Genomic DNA, 18,821 nt, shown 5'->3' with positions numbered 1-18,821 from the left:
TACTGGTAGTAATAAAGATATACGTCACGTTCTCCCTCCATAGGGAAGTGGAACAGAATTCTTCCTCCGTAAGCCATGTGTGTCGTCAGTTCGGTTAAAATGCCGGGAGCAAGGGGTTAGTAACCCCTTCTCCTGCATTACTAAATTTAGAAAGAAAAACTCTCGTTTTTCTTTTCATATCACCCTGCCTGGGTGGGATACGGCCGGTGTGTTGAAGAAAAACTCCAGATTGTACTATTTTTTTATTAAGCTACCTCCCCCTTTTTGTTTTAACGCGCACTTAAAATTGCACTATTGTTCACTTAGCTACCTTAAGTTTGTACATTTAAGAAACTCCTCAGTAACCTGTGTCTAGTTGTTCAGTAGTTTGTAATCATTAAGATTAGTCTACCCGAAATTTACCTCATATTAAGTCACTTTCTTTTGTGTTTAACAGGGTTATTACGTGTAAAGAATATTTGTGTACTGCAGGAAAGAATTAGACACACGTGCGACGTCTCTGTATGTTTATTGTGTAACAAGGATACCCAGATGTTGCACTCTTGTCTGCTTAATGATTATTACACTATGGTGACTCACGAAATCGTAATGACACGATTGCAAACAAACCTTACCACGGGCGGGATTTGAACCCGCGGTCAGAGTCCAGTGGCTAACGCGACGGTCTGGAGTTTTGAGACTCTCTGACCGCGGGTTCAAATCCCGCCCGTGTTATGGTTTGGTTAGACTACGGTGCTTGCTTGAAAGATATCTTTCTTTGACAGAGTTCCAGTCTTTATGGGAGTAGAAGTGAGGTGTCGACCCCGCCCGTAGCTGGTGCTCAACATGTACAAGGTAAGTGGTACTCCACACTTACCTCTTATACTCTACAAGGTGAGTGGTACTCCACACTTACCTCTTACACTCTACAAGGTAAGTGGTACTCCACACTTACCTCTTACACTCTACAAGGTAAGTGGTACTCCACACTTACCTCTTACACTCTACAAGGTAAGTGGTACTCCACACTTACCTCTTACACTCTACAAGGTAAGTGGTACTCCACACTTACCTCTTACACTCTACAAGGTGAGTGGTACTCCACACTTACCTCTTACACTCTACAAGGTAAGTGGTACTCCACACTTACCTCTTACACTCTACAAGGTGAGTGGTACTCCACACTTACCTCTTACACTCTACAAGGTAAGTGGTACTCCACACTTACCTCTTACACTCTACAAGGTAAGTGGTACTCCACACTTACCTCTTACACTCTACAAGGTAAGTGGTACTCCACACTTACCTCTTACACTCTACAAGGTAAGTGGTACTCCACACTTACCTCTTACACTCTACAAGGTGAGTGGTACTCCACACTTACCTCTTACACTCTACAAGGTAAGTGATACTCCACACTTGTTACACTACAAGTTGTACTCGACACTTAAGTGTTACACTCTTCAAGGTAAGCACTTGATATTCCCCCCTCCCTTCTATGACTTAGTGGTCTCTCTGGTTTCTGTATAAATGCCCAGTTGTTTGTATCACATCTACAAGGCCTTTAACCCCGTCCATCCTGTCGTGTCCTGAGTATCATGTACATCGTTATCATGTCTCCCTTCTGTGTGCGAGCGTATGTATTGTGTTTGCAGGGGTTGATTCAAAGCTCCTGACCCCGCCTTTTCTATTTACTGGTACGTTACATTTCAGCCACAATTTATGTATGTTCTAGATTCTAGTTTACCCTCGAATTTACTGCTTAAAATAAGCGAATTATTATTCTTTTAACAGCAGTATCACTAACTTCTGTTACAGCTAATAATAATAATAACAATAGCAATAATAATTCCACACCTCCTGTTAGTGGAAAATTCAGAGCAGCGTACAATTACAGTGGTACAGGAAGGCCAAGGTACAGTATAGTGAATGGTACAATTAGTGGTACAGGAAGGTCAAGGTACAGTATAGTGAATGGTACAATTAGTGGTACAGGAAGGTCAAGGTACAGTAGAGTGAATGGTACAATTACAGTGGTACAGGAAGGTCAAGGTACAGTATAGTGAATGGTACAATTACAGTGGTACAATGATAATTTTCTGTAAGCTCCACAACAGCTAAAATATTAATTTCTTTATAAATTCTCAAACAAAAGAATACTTGAAAAGACTTGTATGTGAAGTAATGGAAGAGTAGAGAGAGAGAGAGAGAGAGAGAGGGGGGGGGAGGGGGGCGGCCCTCTTAGCAAAACTTCAAGCACTGGGAATTGCAGGCTCTACACTGTGTCTCCTCAGTGATTACCTTCATGGTAGATCTCTAAGTGTAGTTCTCAATGGAACGGAATCAGCAAGACATCCTATTGGGGCAAGTGTTCCACAAGGAAGCGTACTGGGACCATTGTTATGGAATGTCTACTTCAACGACCTTCTTCATCTCATCCCAGAATCACATGCATATGCAGACGACTGTACACTGACATTCACTTATCCAAGAGAAGAAATGCCAGCTGCTCTAAGCTACATCAATCACCAGCTGAGAGCTATATCAGCTTGGGGAAATAGATGGCAAGTAACATTTGCACCTGAGAAAACGCAAATGATGATCGTCTCTAGGCACCATGATGGTAATGCTGGTGTAGTAGTAAGGATGAATGGGAGGGTGTTGGCACCTGGAGAAGTTGATACCCTTGGGGTGAAATTTGACTCCAAACTAACCATGAAGAACCATGTTGTAAATCTTGCAAACAAGGCAGCCACGAAGCTTACAGCACTTCGCCGTATCTCGCATCTGCTTGACAGTAGGGGTTGCAAGATTCTGTACGAGGCACAAGTACGCTCACACCTTGATTATGCTCCACTTTCTTGGTTTGCCTGCTACCCCTCTCATCTCCGACTACTTGACAGAGTAGAGAACAGAGCAAGACGTCTCATCTCTCGCCTGGATAGATCTGGCATTTCAGCAGAGCCTTCAACATAGGAGGGATGTGGGTGGCCTTACTGTTATGTACAAGGCCAATATTGTCAAAGTACCACACTTGGATCCACTTCGAGGACAGCGTGAAACAAGCTTTTATGCCACAAGACGGGCAGAAAGCAGCAACTTCACTCTGGCTGTACCCTTCTCCAGAACATCACTCCAACTGAGATCATATATACCCAGGATGACTCGAGTATGGAACACATTCGTACAGCATAATGATGTCAACGAGATAGTCAGTTGATCAAATGAAAATGCTGGCCCACAGATGGCTCCAACTTCATCCTGTTCCCTACTTGTATGTCTCATAATAAAAATGCTTTCAAATGAGCTGATGTAGGTAACAGCTCTAAGCTTGTCAATAAAGCTAGGGATCCTTAACCTTGTCAAACCCTGTGTAAAAAAAAAAAAAAAAAAAAAAAAAAAATAAAAAGAGAGAGAGAGAGGGGTAGTGAGGGGGAGGGAGAGGGTTACGGACTTGTCAGAATCCGCCAAACAGGAATTTAAAGCAGACCAAACAGCAGAGATATCTCTGCTGACAATATGCTCTCTCTCTCTCTCTCTCTCTCTCTCTCCTCCCTCTCTCTGTCTCTTTCCCTGTCTCTCCCCCTGTCTCCCTTTCTCCCTGTCTCTCCCCCTCTCCTTAGTCTCCTTACCTATCCCTCCCTCCCTCCCTCTCTCTCCCACTCACGTACGTACGGACGGTCGTGTGGAGGTCCCCCTCACTTGTTTGCAAGAGCTCTTGATTCAATTAATTTCCCTCCATTTCCCCGGATCAAATCTCTCCACCATTACCCTGGTGCTCTTTGATCCTTACGGGTGCAGCGCTTCCCCATAATTCATTTAAGTTATTACTTGCAAGAATGTTCATTATGTTTGTTATTCTTCAGCAAATAACAGGCGAGCAAGTCAGGCTTGTACGTAGATGTTATTACTGGAGAGACTGGTGCTAAATTTGTACCCAAGGGCAGTTTGTGAGGAGAGTGCGAGGCAGGGACTACGAAGCAATTGCTGCAGTGTACATGGCAGTGTGTAGTCAGTTCAGTGTACGTGGCAGTGTGTAGTCAGTTCAGTGTACGTGGCAGTGTGTAGTCAGTTCAGTGTACGTGGCAGTGTGTAGTCAGTTCAGTGTACGTGGCAGTGTGTAGTCAGTTCAGTGTACGTGGCAGTGTGTAGTCAGTTCAGTGTACGTGGCAGTGTGTAGTCAGTTCAGTGTACGTGGCAGTGTGTAGTCAGTTCAGTGTACGTGGCAGTGTGCAGTCAGTTCAGTGTACGTGGCAGTGTGTAGTCAGTTCAGTGTACGTGGCAGTGTGTAGTCAGTTCAGTGTACGTGGCAGTGTGTAGTTAGTTCAGTGTACGTGGCAGTGTGTAGTCAGTTCAGTGTACGTGGCAGTGTGTAGTCAGTTCAGTGTACGTGACAGTGTGTAAGTCGTGAGTATGTCGGTAGAACAATCGTGTGTGACATTACGCTATACCATACACAGCACTCGACACTATACGTACGACAGGATATATACGCTAGAAGTATAGATTATACCTATATGTGTGTACTCACCTAGTTGTACTCACCTGGTTGAAGTTGCGGGGGTCGAGTCCGAGCTCCTGGCCCCGCCTCTTCACTGATCGCTACTAGGGGTGTGTGTGTGTGTGTGTGTGTGTGTGTGTGTGTGTGTGTGTGTGTGAATGGATGGAAAAAAAACTCACGATAAAACACATGATTTCAAATACGTAAAAATATCAGTGAAAATAGGAAATTAATCCTGAGCGCTTTCGCGTGCTTACACACACATCTTCAGAGGATGAGTTGTGAGGATGTGTATGTAATTACATGAAAGAGCTCAGGTTGTATTTCCTATTTTCTCTGTGGTATTATATACAGTGAAAGCTCACTTTTAATACCTCTTTTAGGTATTAAAATATTCTTGGCGGATGATGAGCAGGTGATAGGTAGCCTTCATGACCCTCAAGGGGTAGATAGACTTGAAATGAACCGGTTGGTGGGTGTGTCTGGAGATAGGCTCGGCACTGTGCTCATCCTCTAGGTCTTTCTGCCTGACTGAGGTTTGTAGTTTGATCCCCAGACGCCATACTCACTTTCCGGTCTTCTTGCGCTTTACTCCCTTAAGGATCATCCTGCCTAAAATAGGTTCCTTCTTCCCCACACAGGTACCACCTGTCCTCGTACCTATTTTAAAAATTAATTTCTCAGTTGGATTGAAAATTGTGGCGGGCAAAACCTGTTGCCAGTAAAGGTATCCAGGTGTTGTGTGTGGGTCTTGTTCCCTGACAGGTTTTGTGTGTTATACAGCTCTTGTGAGGGTGACAATGTTTCCTCTCCACTCACGAAATCATACCTCTTCAAGGGGGGCTCCTTGGCGTGGTGAAGAGGCTCTTGGTCTGAGGAATTTGACCTGTCGGTCTTCTTCCTCAGACCGAACCTAATTACCCCCCAATCTCCCCTCCCCTATCCCATCCTCCCCATCCTCCCCATCCTCCCCTTTTTCCATTCCTCCTCCTCCTCCCCACCCCTTCCTTTTGCCCTTCCTCTTTTTGGCCTTTGGGATTTCTCCCACAGGCGCGCTAGTTCCTAGGTAGGGGAAAGGACACCGGGGTCCATCCCATTCCGTTGAGGTTCTTGGCGGTGGCATAGTTTGCCGTGGAATCTGGATCGCCTGGGGAAGTCCCGATCCCTCTCCGGTATCCCGGAGTAGCTTTGGGTGTCTTTCGGGCGACGGGTGTATCTCTGGAAGCCACCTTTCGGATTCCGGGGGTGGTGGCCGAAGGAGGTATGCTTTGTGGCGGATATCCGGCCACCCTCTCTTTTGTCCACCGAGGTAGCTCGGCAGATGTGAGGTTGCTATGCCGGATTGCTGGTTTACTGGCATGAAGGGTAGGGTATGGCATGGGTTCCATGCTGCATCTGCGCTACTAGCGGTGCTGAGGTCCTCTTGGGCGCAGAGGGAGATTTCCGGCCCTTTCATTCCTCCTGGGAACTATTCCTCCCCGCTCCCCCCTTTTTTATTCTTTTTTTTTTTTTTTTTCTTTTTTCTTTTTTTTTTTTTCTTAAAAACAAAAAGCAAAGGAGTAACCTAACCATGGAGAACCCAATCCATGAACCCACTACCCCCGGGCCCCTTCTTGATACCGCACCCCATTCTGACCCTGCCTTGTGTTTAGACCACTCTTTGGACACTCCTGATGCCCCTGTACCTCTTGCTGGTGCTGTTTCCTCACCCGCTTCAGGTACCGGGGCTTCGACTGACTCCTTCAATTTGTCTGAACTCTGCTCTCCTTTGACTATGCTTCCGGCTTCTCCCTCTACGGTATGGCAATTTTCGAATCGCCATCCCATTTCACGTCGGACCAACTCCGGTCCTACTCCTAAACGCCAACATCAGTCTCCTGATGATGCTCCTTCGTTACCTTCCCATTCTACTCGGAAAAGACCGACACGTCAAGCACTCCTTCTCCACGCTCAGTTTCGGACCACACAATGGACTAAATTCTTTACTTTAAGACCGACTTCTTCTTCTGCCTACCTTTCTGACCATAGTATTGGCAAAGCGCTCCTGCGTCATGTTGGTAGAGATATTTCATTTCATGCTCTCAAGAGCGGTACGCGCATCGTCACTGTCCAGAATGCTACCCAAGCTCATGATCTTTCTCTCCTTTCGAATATCGATACTACTACTATCACTATTGAAAAACATCTTTCTCTCAATTCTTGTAGTGGTACTGTCATTCTGCCCCATACCATAGTCCAACAGAATTTCCAGTCATGTGGCAATGACATTCTTGAACAGCTGGAACTCCAGGATCTCCCAATCCTCAAAGTAGACACTTATGTCCTTCCTGCCCGGGGGCAGAGATGTTACCCTTGCAATGTGGCTCATTTAACTTTTGACAGCCGAGAACTCCCGTCCTCTGTATATGTCGCGGGACATCGGTTACAAGTTCGAAAGGTGATACCTACACCGCAACAATGTAGAAATTGCTGGCGTTTTGGTCACCCAGCGAAATATTGCAGATCTATGGCCGAATGCCCAGTCTGTGGTGCTGACGACCATTCTAATACATCTTGCAGTCAACCTCCATCTTGCCTTAATTGTAATGAAGCTCACCCTTTGTACTCCCGCCATTGCCAGGTCTACTTAAATGAACGTGAAATCCGTTGCCTCAAAGAGGCAGAAGGTCTCCCTTATGCTATGGCAGTTACTCATCTCCACTTCCAAGGGAGACTACCCCGTGTTTCTTATTCTCGTGTTTCCAAACATCCCCCCACTTCTGGGGTCCCATCTTCTGCAGCCTCCTCTGTTGTTACCCCTCCCATAGCCACTCCAGCATCTAATCCTTTTGCTGTCCTTGACTCTGACGTCCCGACTACAACTCAGTCTGTTCTCACATCTTCGCATCCTTCCTCACAAGCCCCAGTATCGACAAGACCTCGTACGACACCTAATGCCAATCGCCCCTCTACTTCTCAGAAGTCCAAAAAATCCACATTACTCAAATCATCTTTGCCCCTTCGTTCCCTTCTTCCACCTCCACACTTTACCTTTCCAGTCTCTGTACCTAGTTCTTCCCCTCTCTCTGGCTCTATTACAAGTATGGAGATTCACCCTCCTCCTCGTACTATGCCTTCCACCCCCGTCCCCTCCCAAGTTTCTCCCTCTTCTGCCACCTCCCAGGTTTCTGCCTCTTCTGTCCCCCCCCCCCCCCCGACACTTCATCTCCAGTCCCTTACACTCTTCCCTCCCCCTCTAGTTTGGTACAGTCCATTACTGTCCCAATCTTGACTCACCCTCCTCCTTCTATCTCCAATATGGTCTCCCATACATCTTTGAATTCAGAAACACTTGAAGCCATTTCAGAATATATTGCAGAGACTAAACCTTCAATGGACACTGATTCACTTCCTGTTCCTTCTCTTCCCTCTCCTCCATCTTCACAACCCCATTCTTCGCAACACTCCGTTCCTTCGCTGCTTGAACGTCTTCCAATGCCACCACACGTTGACTTTTCTAACCCCTCAAGTCCGTAGGTGCCTTTACCTACAGATTCCTGGTATTTTCTTCATCGTGGCGTCCAGTTGGAGGCTTTTCTCGCCTCTCACCCCCTCCATGTTTTAAATACGGGTACTCCCACCCATTTTGATCCTCGTACTCATACTCTCTCTTGCATCGATCTATCAGTCTGCTCTTCCTCCACTGCACTAGACTTCACCTGGTCTGTTCTACCGGACTTACATGACAGCGATCATTTTCCAATCATTCTTACTTCTCCTTCCTGTTCACCACCTTTCCGTAGCCCTCGCTGGCAATTTGATCGGGCAAATTGGGATCTTTACTCACACCTCACTGCTTTTAGTGAGGTTCCTTCTTCATCCTCCATTGATGAGCTCCTACACCTCTTCTCGACGTCAGTTTATACCGCAGCTTCTCATTCTATACCCCAAACCTCAGGCAGGCATTCTCAGAAGTGCGTGCCTTGGTGGTCTCCTGCTTGTGCTCGTGCAGTACGTTTGAAACGCGCTGCATGGGGCAGGTACCGGTACAATAGAACCACTGAGAGACTTCTTGATTTTAAGCAGAAGCGTGCGATCACTCGCCGTGTCATCTGTGAAGCTAAACGCACTTGTTGGCGAGACTATGTTTCCACCATCACCTCTGCTTCTTCTATGAGTGCAGTCTGGAAAAAAGTGAGGAAATTGAGTGGTAAATACTCTCCTGACCTGGCTCCTGTTCTACGGGTCGCTGGTGTTGATGTAGCAAACCCTCTCGACGTTGCCATTGAACTTGGCACACATCTGGTCCGTATTTCCCGGGGGCTCCATCTATGCCCCTCGTTTCTTTCCTCAAAGTCTGCCAGAGAGTTAGTACCCTTGGACTTTTCTTCTCTCAGAGAAGAACAGTATAATGTGCCTTTTACACTTCAAGAACTGGAGGCAACGCTCTCAGCTTGCCGATCATCGGCAGCTGGGCCTGACGACATTCATATTCGTATGTTACAACATTTACATCGGTCAGCCCTTGTAGTCCTCTTACACCTCTTCAATCTTATTTGGGCACAAGGAGTTCTTCCCCAGCTGTGGAAATCTGCCATTGTTCTCCCTTCCGCAAACCGGGTACTACAGGACATGATGCCTCCCACTATCGTCCCATCGCTCTTACTAGTGTAGTTTGCAAAGTGATGGAACGTCTCGTAAATCGACGTTTAATGTGGTATTTAGAGACACACAACAGTCTCTCCGCTAGTCAATATGGCTTTCGTAAGGGTCGTTCTACCATAGACCCCTTACTACGCTTGGATACGTATGTTCGTAATGCTTTTGCGAATAATCACTCAGTTATTGCCATATTTTTTGACCTTGAGAAGGCATATGACACAACTTGGAGGTATAATATTTTGGCCCAGGCCCACTCCTTAGGCCTCCGAGGCAATCTACCATCCTTCCTTAAGAACTTTTTAACTGACAAACATTTCCGTGTTCGAGTCAATAATGTTCTTTCCCCGGACTTCGTCCAAGCTGAAGGTGTCCCTCAGGGATGTGTTCTAAGCACAACACTTTTCTCCTTGCTATAAATGATTTAGCCTCTGTTCTTCCACCCAATATTTGGTCATCACTCTATGTTGATGACTTCGCTATTGCTTGTGCAGGCGCTGACTGTCACCTTATTGCAGTTTCTCTCCAGCATGCGGTCGACCATGTTTCCACTTGGGCCACCACGCATGGGTTTAAATTTTCAAGTACCAAAACTCACCAAATTACTTTCACTAGACGCTCTGTCATCACCGATCATCGTTTGTATCTCTATGGCTCCCGTATCCCCGAACGTGATACAGTCAGGTTTCTAGGCCTTCTCTATGACTGTAGGTTATCCTGGAAACCTCACATTACCTCTCTGAAGGCAACTTGTCACAGCCGTCTAAACCTTCTTAAAACCCTTGCTCATCTTTCCTGGGGAGCTGATCGTCGAACTCTGCTTCGCCTGCATTCAGCCCTCGTTTTATCAAAACTCGATTATGGTGACCAGATTTATTCCGCGGCCTCTCCTGCTACTCTCTCTAGCCTTAACTCTATTCATCACCAAGGATTACGTTTGTGCCTTGGTGCTTTTCGCTCTTTCCCTGTTGAGAGCCTCTATACAGAAGCAAATGTTCCATCCTTGTCTGATCGCCGTGATGCCCATTGCCTTCGCTACTATGTACGCTCTCACGATCTCCACAATCCTTCCATTTATAGAATGGTCACCGATATTAGTAGACATTCTTTATTCGTTCGCCGCCCCTGTTTGCTCCATCCCTTTTCTCTTCGCCTACATTCACTCTTGTCTTCCCTTCAGTTACCACCTTTATATGTTCATGTAGCATCTCACTTTTCCCTACCCCCCTGGGAAGTTCCAGCTGTTCGGGTCTGTTCTTTCTCACTCCCTTGCTCGAAAGCTCAACTGCCTACGGTGGCTTCCCGCTCTCTTTTTCTTGATCACTTCCACTCCCATTCTCATGCCACCGCTGTGTACACAGATGGCTCTAAGTCTTCAGACGGCGTAGGATTCGCAGCAGTGTTTCTGGACAGCATTGTGCGGGGGCATTTACTATCTTCGGCTAGCATTTTTACTGCTGAACTGTATGCCATTCTTGCAGCACTTATTCGTATCGCATCTATGCCTGTGTCATCATTTGTGGTAGTCTCAGACTCCCTTAGTGCTCTACAGGCTATACGAAAATTTGATACATCTCACTCCCTAGTTCTACGTATCCAACTTTGGCTACGTCGTATCTCTACGAAGCATAAAGAAATTTTTTGTTGGGTCCCTGGTCATGTCGACGTACAGGGCAATGAACAGGCAGACACTGCTGCGCGGTCAGCAGTACATGACCTACCAATTTCCTATAGAGGTGTTCCATTTCTGGACTATTTTGCTGCAAAAGCTACCCACCTTCACGCCCGTTGGCAACGACGTTGGTCAACTCTGCTTGGTAATAAACTTCATTCTATTAAACCAAGCTTAGGTTACTGGCCGTCTTCTTGTCATCAGTGCCGTGGTTGGGAGACCACTCTCTCCCGTCTTCGCATTGGCCACACTCGTCTTACTCATGGGTATCTCATGGAGAGGCACCCTGTACCTCTCTGTGAGCAGTGTCAAGTTCCAGTATCGATTAGCCACATTCTGTTAGACTGCCCTCTCTATCAACGAGCACACAGAATTTACCTCCAACGCCGTCTTCGTTCTACTACTCTCTCTTTACCTTCCCTTCTTGCTGATGGACCCTCCTTTAATCCTGACTCTCTCATTGACTTCTTGACAACGACTGATTTACTCCACAAACTCTGATGATGATACCTTACGCACTCCCCTCAGCCCTTTCTAGCTCAGTCTCTTGCTGCCCTTTACCCTTTCACCATCCATTGCTCCGCTGTTAACCGTAACCTATTACTCATCCACCTCCCTTTTGCCACCTGATGCCCTCGCTTCCTTCCTGCCCTGCAGCGCTGTATAGTCCTTGTGGCTTAGCGCTTCTTTTTGATTATAATAATAATCACGAAATCATAATGACGGCTTTGAGGGGACTTGAGCTAGAGTTCGTCACGGCCACGATGGCGGGAGATTCATATGTAAAAACTTGCATTTGTGGTCACAGTGGTGGCCTATGCTAACCTTCCTGTGGTGTGTAAATATACCTAGTTGGATTAATCTTATTGTAGCCAACTGACCCAGTGGTTAACGGGTCGGTCTGGAGTTGTATGACTCGACTGCGGGTTGAAGCCCTGCCCGTGGTATGCTTTGTTATGGTTAGTGTTCTCTCTCATTTTCTACGTCTTACTCTCTCACTACCTCCCTCTTTCCTTCCTCCATCACCCTCCCTCCTCCATCAGCCTCCCTCCTGAACACGGCCGGCATCATACATCCTTCTCTCCACTTATATCCCCTCTCAATTTTCCTGCTGAGGAAATTGCTGGTAAAAAGCGGTTTAATTCGGGCACCTTGAGAGCAGACAGCTGCTGCACCTGCTCAGCACTTGTTCAACACCTGCTCAGCACTTGTTCAACACCTGCTCAGCACTTGTTCAACACCTGCTCAACATTTCTCAACATTAAGCTGAAATAATCTTAGAGGAATTCTTAGGTCGTAAATTCATGTGTAGTAAATTATTGTTTAAAGTGTGTTTAGCACACGAGGGTCATTAAGGTCACCTGTGCATCACCAGTCAACAATACTTTGATACCTAAAATACTGAGTCATGTAAAATACCAGCGTACACATACTGGTACCGAGCATTACAGGTAGGGGGTAGTGTGTGTGTGTGTACTCACCTATTTGTACTCACCTATTTGTGGTTGCAGGGGTCGAGTCCTAGATCCTGGCCCCGCCTCTTCACCGGTTGCTACTAGGCCCTCTCTCTCCCCGCTCCATGAGCTTTATCAAACCTCGTCTTAAAACTGTGTATGGTTCCTGCCTCCACTACGTCATTTTCTAGGCTATTCCACTGCCTTACAACTCTATGACTGAAGAAATACTTCCTACTATCTCTCTGACTCATTTGTGTCTTCAACTTCCAATTGTGGCCTCTTGTTTCTGTGTCCCCTCCCTGGAACATCCTGTCCTTGTCCACCTTGTCTATTCCACGCAGTATTTTATATGTCGTTATCATGTCTCCCCTGACCCTCCTGTCCTCCAGTGTGGTCAGGCCGATTTCCCTTAATCTTTCTTCATAGGTCATTCCCCTTAGCTCTGGAACTAACCTTGTTGCAAACCTTTGTACTTTCTCTAGTTTCTTGACGTGCTTTATCAAGTGCGGGTTCCAAACAGGTGCTGCATATTCCAGTATGGGTCTGACATACACGGTGTACAGTGTCTTGAATGATTCCTTACTAAGGTATCGGAATGCTGTTCTCAGGTTTGCCAGGCGCCCATATGCTGCAGCAGTTATCTGATTGATGTGTGCTTCCGGAGACATGCTCGGTGTTATACTCACCCCAAGATCTTTCTCCTTGAGTGAGGTTTGCAGTCTTTGGCCACCTAGCCTATACTCTGTCTGTGGTCTTCTGTGCCCTTCCCCTATCTTCATGACTTTGCATTTGGCAGGATTAAATTCGAGAAGCCATTTGCTGGACCAGGTGTCCAGTCTGTCCAGGTCTCTTTGAAGTCCTGCCTGGTCCTCATCAGATTTAATTCTCCTCATTAACTTCACATCATCTGCAAACAGGGACACTTCTGAGTCTAGCCCTTCCATCATGTCGTTCACATATACCAAAAATAGCACTGGTCCTAGGACCGACCCCTGTGGGACCCCGCTCGTCACAGGTGCCCACTGTGATACATCATTACGTACCATGACTCGTTGTTGCCTCCCTGTCAGGTATTCTCTGATCCATTGTAGTGCCCTTCCTGTTATATGCGCCTGTGTGTGTGTGTGTGTTGTGTGTGTGTGTTGTGTGTGTGTGTTGTGTGTGTGTGTTGTGTGTGTGTGTTGTGTGTTGTGTGTGTGTGTTGTGTGTGTGTGTTGTGTGTGTGTGTTGTGTGTGTGTGTTGTGTGTGTGTGTTGTGTGTGTGTGTTGTGTGTGTTGTTTGTGTGTGTTGTGTGTGTATGTTGTGTGTGTATGTTGTGTGTGTGTGTGTGTGTGTGTGTGTGTGTGTGTGTTTTTGTGTGTGTGTTTGTGTGTGTGTGTTTGTGTGTGTTTGTGTGTGTTTGTGTGTGTTTGTGTGTGTTTGTGTGTGTTGTGTGTGTTTGTGTATGTGTGTGTATGTGTGTGTGCGCGTGTGTGTGTGTGTGTGTGTGTGTGTGTGTGTGTGTGTGTGTGTGTGTGTGTGTATGTGTGTGTGTGTGTGTGTGTGTGAACAAAGAGAACGTAACTTGCTCAGAGAAGGACAGGGGTAACTCAACTAATTTAAACATCTTCCGCCACCTTCAACTCTCTTCCTTATTTCATGATTACTGTGCACAAAACCTACAGTAATCTTGATGCTCACAAAATGCACAATATTTTAGTCACTAGCTAGCTAGTTTTTCTAAACTTTGCAAAAGAATCACAATGGAAACAAGTCACTCTGACCTTTTTTTTAGGCTCTCCTGGAGGGTAATTTGCACTATGGTAATTGTACTTGTGTGTACCTGTGCCTAAATAAACTTGGTAAAATATTTTTCACAGTGAATCTGAACTTTGTAAAAGACATCAGTTCATTAGTTTGGATTACTTAGTGTTGTGTTAGGCATGTTAAGAAGGTTCTGTTAAATGTCCTCGGTAGTGTAGGTTTATCCAGGTATACCAGCTAAATATAAATACAGTTACATAAATTATCCTACATAGCAGCATGTGTGTAGATCACCCGTCAGCATAACCAGAAAGTCAGTGACTTATTTCTGTTGTGGCCCTTGTGTTGACTGTTGTGGCCCTTGTGTTGACTTATTGTGACCCTTGTGGTGACTGTGTGGCCCTTGTGTTGACTTATTGTGACCCTTGTGGTGACTGTGTGGCCCTTGTGTTGACTGTTGTGGCCCTTGTGTTGACTGTTGTGGCCCTTGTGGTGACTGTTGTGGCCCTTGTGGTGACTGTTGTGGCCCTTGTGGTGACTGTGTGGCCCTTGTGGTGACTGTGTGGCCCTTGTGTTGACTGTTGTGGCCCTTGTGGTGACTGTTGTGGCCCTTGTGTTGACTGTTGTGGCCCTTGTGTTGACTGTTGTGGCCCTTGTGTTGACTGTTGTGGTCCTTGTGGTGACTGTTGTGGCCCTTTTGGTGACTGTTGTGGCCCTTGTGGTGACTGTGTGGCCCTTGTGGTGACTGTTGTGGCCCTTGTGTTGACTGTTGTGGCCCTTGTGTTGACTGTTGTGGCCCTTGTGGTGACTGTTGTGGCCCTTTTGGTGACTGTTGTGGCCCTTGTGGTGACTGTTGTGGCCCTTGTGGTGACTGTTGTGGCCCTTGTGTTGAATGTTGTGGCCCTTGTGTTGAATGTTGTGGCCCTTGTGTTGACTGGTCACAGACCGGGCCGCGGGGGCGTTGACCCCCGAAACTCTCTCCAGGTAAACTCTCCAGGTAAACTGTTGTGGCCCTTTTGGTGACTGTTGTGGCCCTTGTGGTGACTGTTGTGGCCCTTGTGTTGACTGTTGTGGCCCTTGTGTTGACTGTTGTGGCCCTTGTGGTGACTGTTGTGGCCCTTGTGGTGACTGTTGTGGCCCTTGTGGTGACTGTTGTGGCCCTTGTGGTGACTGTTGTGGCCCTTGTGTTGAATGTTGTGGCCCTTGTGTTGAATGTTGTGGCCCTTGTGTTGACTGTTGTGGCCCTTGTGGTGACTGTTGTGACCCTTGTGTTGACTTATTGTGACTTGTGTTGACTGTTGTGGCCCTTGTGTTGACTGTTGTGGCCCTTGTGTTGACTGTTGTGGCCCTTGTGTTGACTTATTGTGGCCCTTGTGTTGACTGTTGTGGCCCTTGTGTTGACTTATTGTGGCCCTTGTGTTGACTGTTGTGACCCTTGTGTTGACTGTTGTGGCCCTTGTGTTGACTTATTGTGGCCCTTGTGTTGACTGTTGTGGCCCTTGTGTTGACTGTTGTGGCCTTTGTGGTGACTTATCTTTTATTTACTACCAGTACATGTACAAGGTATACAGACCATAGCTGACATCAGTGACATACTACTATATAGAAAGTACCTTGTTATGCTGAGCATTTCCCGCAAATTAGGTCACTTTTATCTCAGGATGCGATCCACACCAGTCCACTAACACCCAGGTACCCATTTTACTGATGGGTGAATATAGACAGCCGGTGTAAGGAAACACGTCCGATGTTTCCACCCTTTCGCCGAGAATCGAACCCGGACCCTCGCCGTGTGAAGCGAGAGCTTTTGCCACCAGGCCACGGGGCACCGTATTGTGGCCCTTGTGTTGATTGTTATTGCTTATCGACTTTTGGTTATTTACATGGTAATTTAACCCTGTACCCCTGGTTAAATTACCCCTGTACAGAGTAGCATAACCCTGTACCCCTGTACAGAGTTATGCTACTGTGTACAGCAGTACGTAAGTTCCGTGGTGCTAGTTGATTTTGTTGGATTATTAACCCAGAATAAGCCAAGACAACTAGGCAGGTTATCTTATTGTGTTGATCTCCTCAACAACCAGTGCTAGCGTTAACCTCTTGCCTCGTACATTATATTCATGGCTTATTCATCATACTTTTAGGCTCGTACATTATACTCTTGTCTCATTCAGTATAGGATTAGATTTTGCCACCGAAGTGGCAAGTTTATTGTGTATCCTTATCTATCTTGTGGAGGGTAGCGCAAGAGCATATGGGTACACTATAGGCCTAGGAACTAGGCCCCAAAAGTGTACCTAGTTGTGGTTACAGGGGTCGAATCACAGCTCCTGGCAGTGTAGGGAAACTAATATGGATAATCTTTGAGATAAACAGTTAAATATATGCATGTTTCTTAAGATAGAGCAATTAGCTATAAAGATCACCTTGATAAGTGGTGGTTCCTGCACTGACAGACTGGTAGGGAAGATAAGGTAGGAAGGTAGGGAAGGTAGGTGGGTAGGTGTTCGTAGGAGCAATCAATAATTGACTTCCTGGCCGCCGCCACCACCTATGACCGGTGGCAGGGTAGGTAGTCTGACAGTTACCTTCAACAGGTAGTCTGATTACCTTGAACAGGTAGTCTGATTACCTTGAACAGGTAGTCTGATTACTTTCAACTCGTAGTCTGACAGCTACCTTGAACAGGTAGTCTGATTACCTTGAACAGGTAGTCTGATTACCTTGAACAGGTAGTCTGATTACCTTGAACAGGTAGTCTGATTACCTTGAACAGGTAGTCTGATTACCTTGAACAGGTAGTCTGATTACCTTGAACAGGTAGTCTGATTACTTTCAACTCGTAGTCTGATTACCTTGAACAGGTAGTCTGATTACCTTGAACAGGTAGTCTGATTACCTTGAACAGGTAGTCTGATTACCTTGAACAGGTAGTCTGATTACCTTGAACAGGTAGTCTGATTACCTTGAACAGGTAGTCTGATTACCTTGAACAGGTAGTCTGATTACCTTGAACAGGTAGTCTGATTACCTTGAACAGGTAGTCTGATTACCTTGAACAGGTAGTCTGATTACCTTGAACAGGTAGTCTGATTACCTTGAACAGGTAGTCTGATTACCTTGAACAGGTAGTCTGATTACCTTGAACAGGTAGTCTGATTACCTTGAACAGGTAGTCTGATTACCTTGAACAGGTAGTCTGATTACCTTGAACAGGTAGTCTGATTACCTTGAACAGGTAGTCTGATTACCTTGAACAGGTAGTCTGATTACCTTGAACAGGTAGTCTGATTACCTTGAACAGGTAGTCTGATTACCTTGAACAGGTAGTCTGATTACCTTCATCAGGTAGTCTGATTACCTTCATCAGGTAGTCTGATTACCTTCATCAGGTAGTCTGATTACCTTCATCAGGTAGTCTGATTACCTTGAACAGGTAGTCTGATTACCTTGAACAGGTAGTCTGATTACCTTGAACAGGTAGTCTGATTACCTTCATCAGGTAGTCTGATTACCTTCATCAGGTAGTCTGATTACCTTCATCAGGTAGTCTGATTACCTTCATCAGGTAGTCTGATTACCTTCATCAGGTAGTCTGATTACCTTCATCAGGTAGTCTGATTACCTTCATCAGGTAGTCTGATTACCTTCAACAGGTAGTCAGGCTGGCGACTTGTGTTGTCAGTTGTGTGTGTCCTCTTACACTCTAATCATCTAATGTGAAGCACTAAACCCGCGTGGATTATTCAGAGGTAGGACTGGTGGAGGCTTGAACTCTCTACTCTATATGCCCGCATACTCACCCTTCCCCTCCCTCTCCCTCCCTCCTTCCCTCTCCCTCACCTCTCCTTCCCTCTCTCTCACTCTTTCTTCCCTCTCTCTTACCTCTCCTTCCCTCTCATCCCTCCTTCCCTTCCTGGTTGAAAGCGTTGGAATACATTATAACTGTGTTTATTGTAGTTATAACAAGTTAACACAACCATTATAACTGTGGTGTTAAATTAGACACATGTGCAACTCTTGGGTATCTTTATTGAGGAAACGTTTCGCCACACAGTGGCTTCATCAGTCCATATAAAGGAGAAACTTGAAGAACAGGAGGAGAATGAGGTAATCAGTCCCTCAACCTTGAGTCCATGTAGTCAGTCCATCAATATTGAACAGAATACGGCACATGAGCGGAGTAGCAGCTTATATACCGTAGGCAGGAGAGGTGCAGCAGTCGTAGTTGGTGTCACATTTGTTCAATGTGGAAGTAGGTCGTGCCCAAGGGTTAAGTAAGCGAAGAATTCCCAACTATTAAGATCCCAAGTTGTTTCTCCGCACATATGCCGTATTCTATTCGAGATTGATGGACTGACCACATCGACTCAAGGTTGAGGGACTGATTACCTCATTCTCCTCCTGTTCAAGTTTATCCTTTGTATGGACTGATGAAGCCACTGTGTGGCGAAACGTTTCCTTAATAAACATACCCAAGGGTTGCACATGTGTCTAATTTAACAACGTGTCGGTTCTTTGAACCATTCATCTACATTATAACTGTGTTTACAGTAGTTATAAACACGTTAGTAACACAGTAATGTAATATTTATACTTCTGGTAATTAACGAATGACCTTAAATTTCAAGATATTATCGTAGGCCTCGGAGATTGTGTCAGTGTGAAACATTAGCCTGTTAAATGTTTTGCACTCTGGCAGTAGGTTGGTAGAGTCTCCCTCGTCACATGAGCCTGAAGCGACAGTCTGTTAAATGTTTTGCACTCTGGCAGTTTTTGTCACTTCTACACGTAAGATGCCAGGTAAATCTTACCTGTTTTTAATTTATA

At 46.0% G+C, this 18,821-nt stretch overlaps 1 protein-coding gene across 7 annotated transcripts in view; it reads left to right on the top strand.

Annotated features, from left to right (window-relative positions):
• Nucleotides 1-18,821, top strand: part of LOC128699797 (serine-rich adhesin for platelets) — a 350,518-nt gene that overhangs the window by 180,906 nt on the left and 150,791 nt on the right. For all 7 annotated transcript variants that reach the window (XM_070102414.1, XM_070102415.1, XM_070102413.1 and 4 more), the window contains one exon: nt 765-834. In XM_070102414.1, coding sequence (XP_069958515.1) covers nt 765-834 — 70 coding nt within the window. The remainder of the gene's footprint in view (nt 1-764; nt 835-18,821) is intronic.

The sequence above is a fragment of the Cherax quadricarinatus genome, chromosome 81 (assembly GCF_038502225.1).
Source record: "Cherax quadricarinatus isolate ZL_2023a chromosome 81, ASM3850222v1, whole genome shotgun sequence".
Classification (NCBI taxonomy): Eukaryota; Metazoa; Arthropoda; class Malacostraca; order Decapoda; family Parastacidae; genus Cherax; species Cherax quadricarinatus.
Note: the sequence above shows the minus strand (reverse complement) of the source record. Positions and strands in the feature narration are given on the sequence as shown.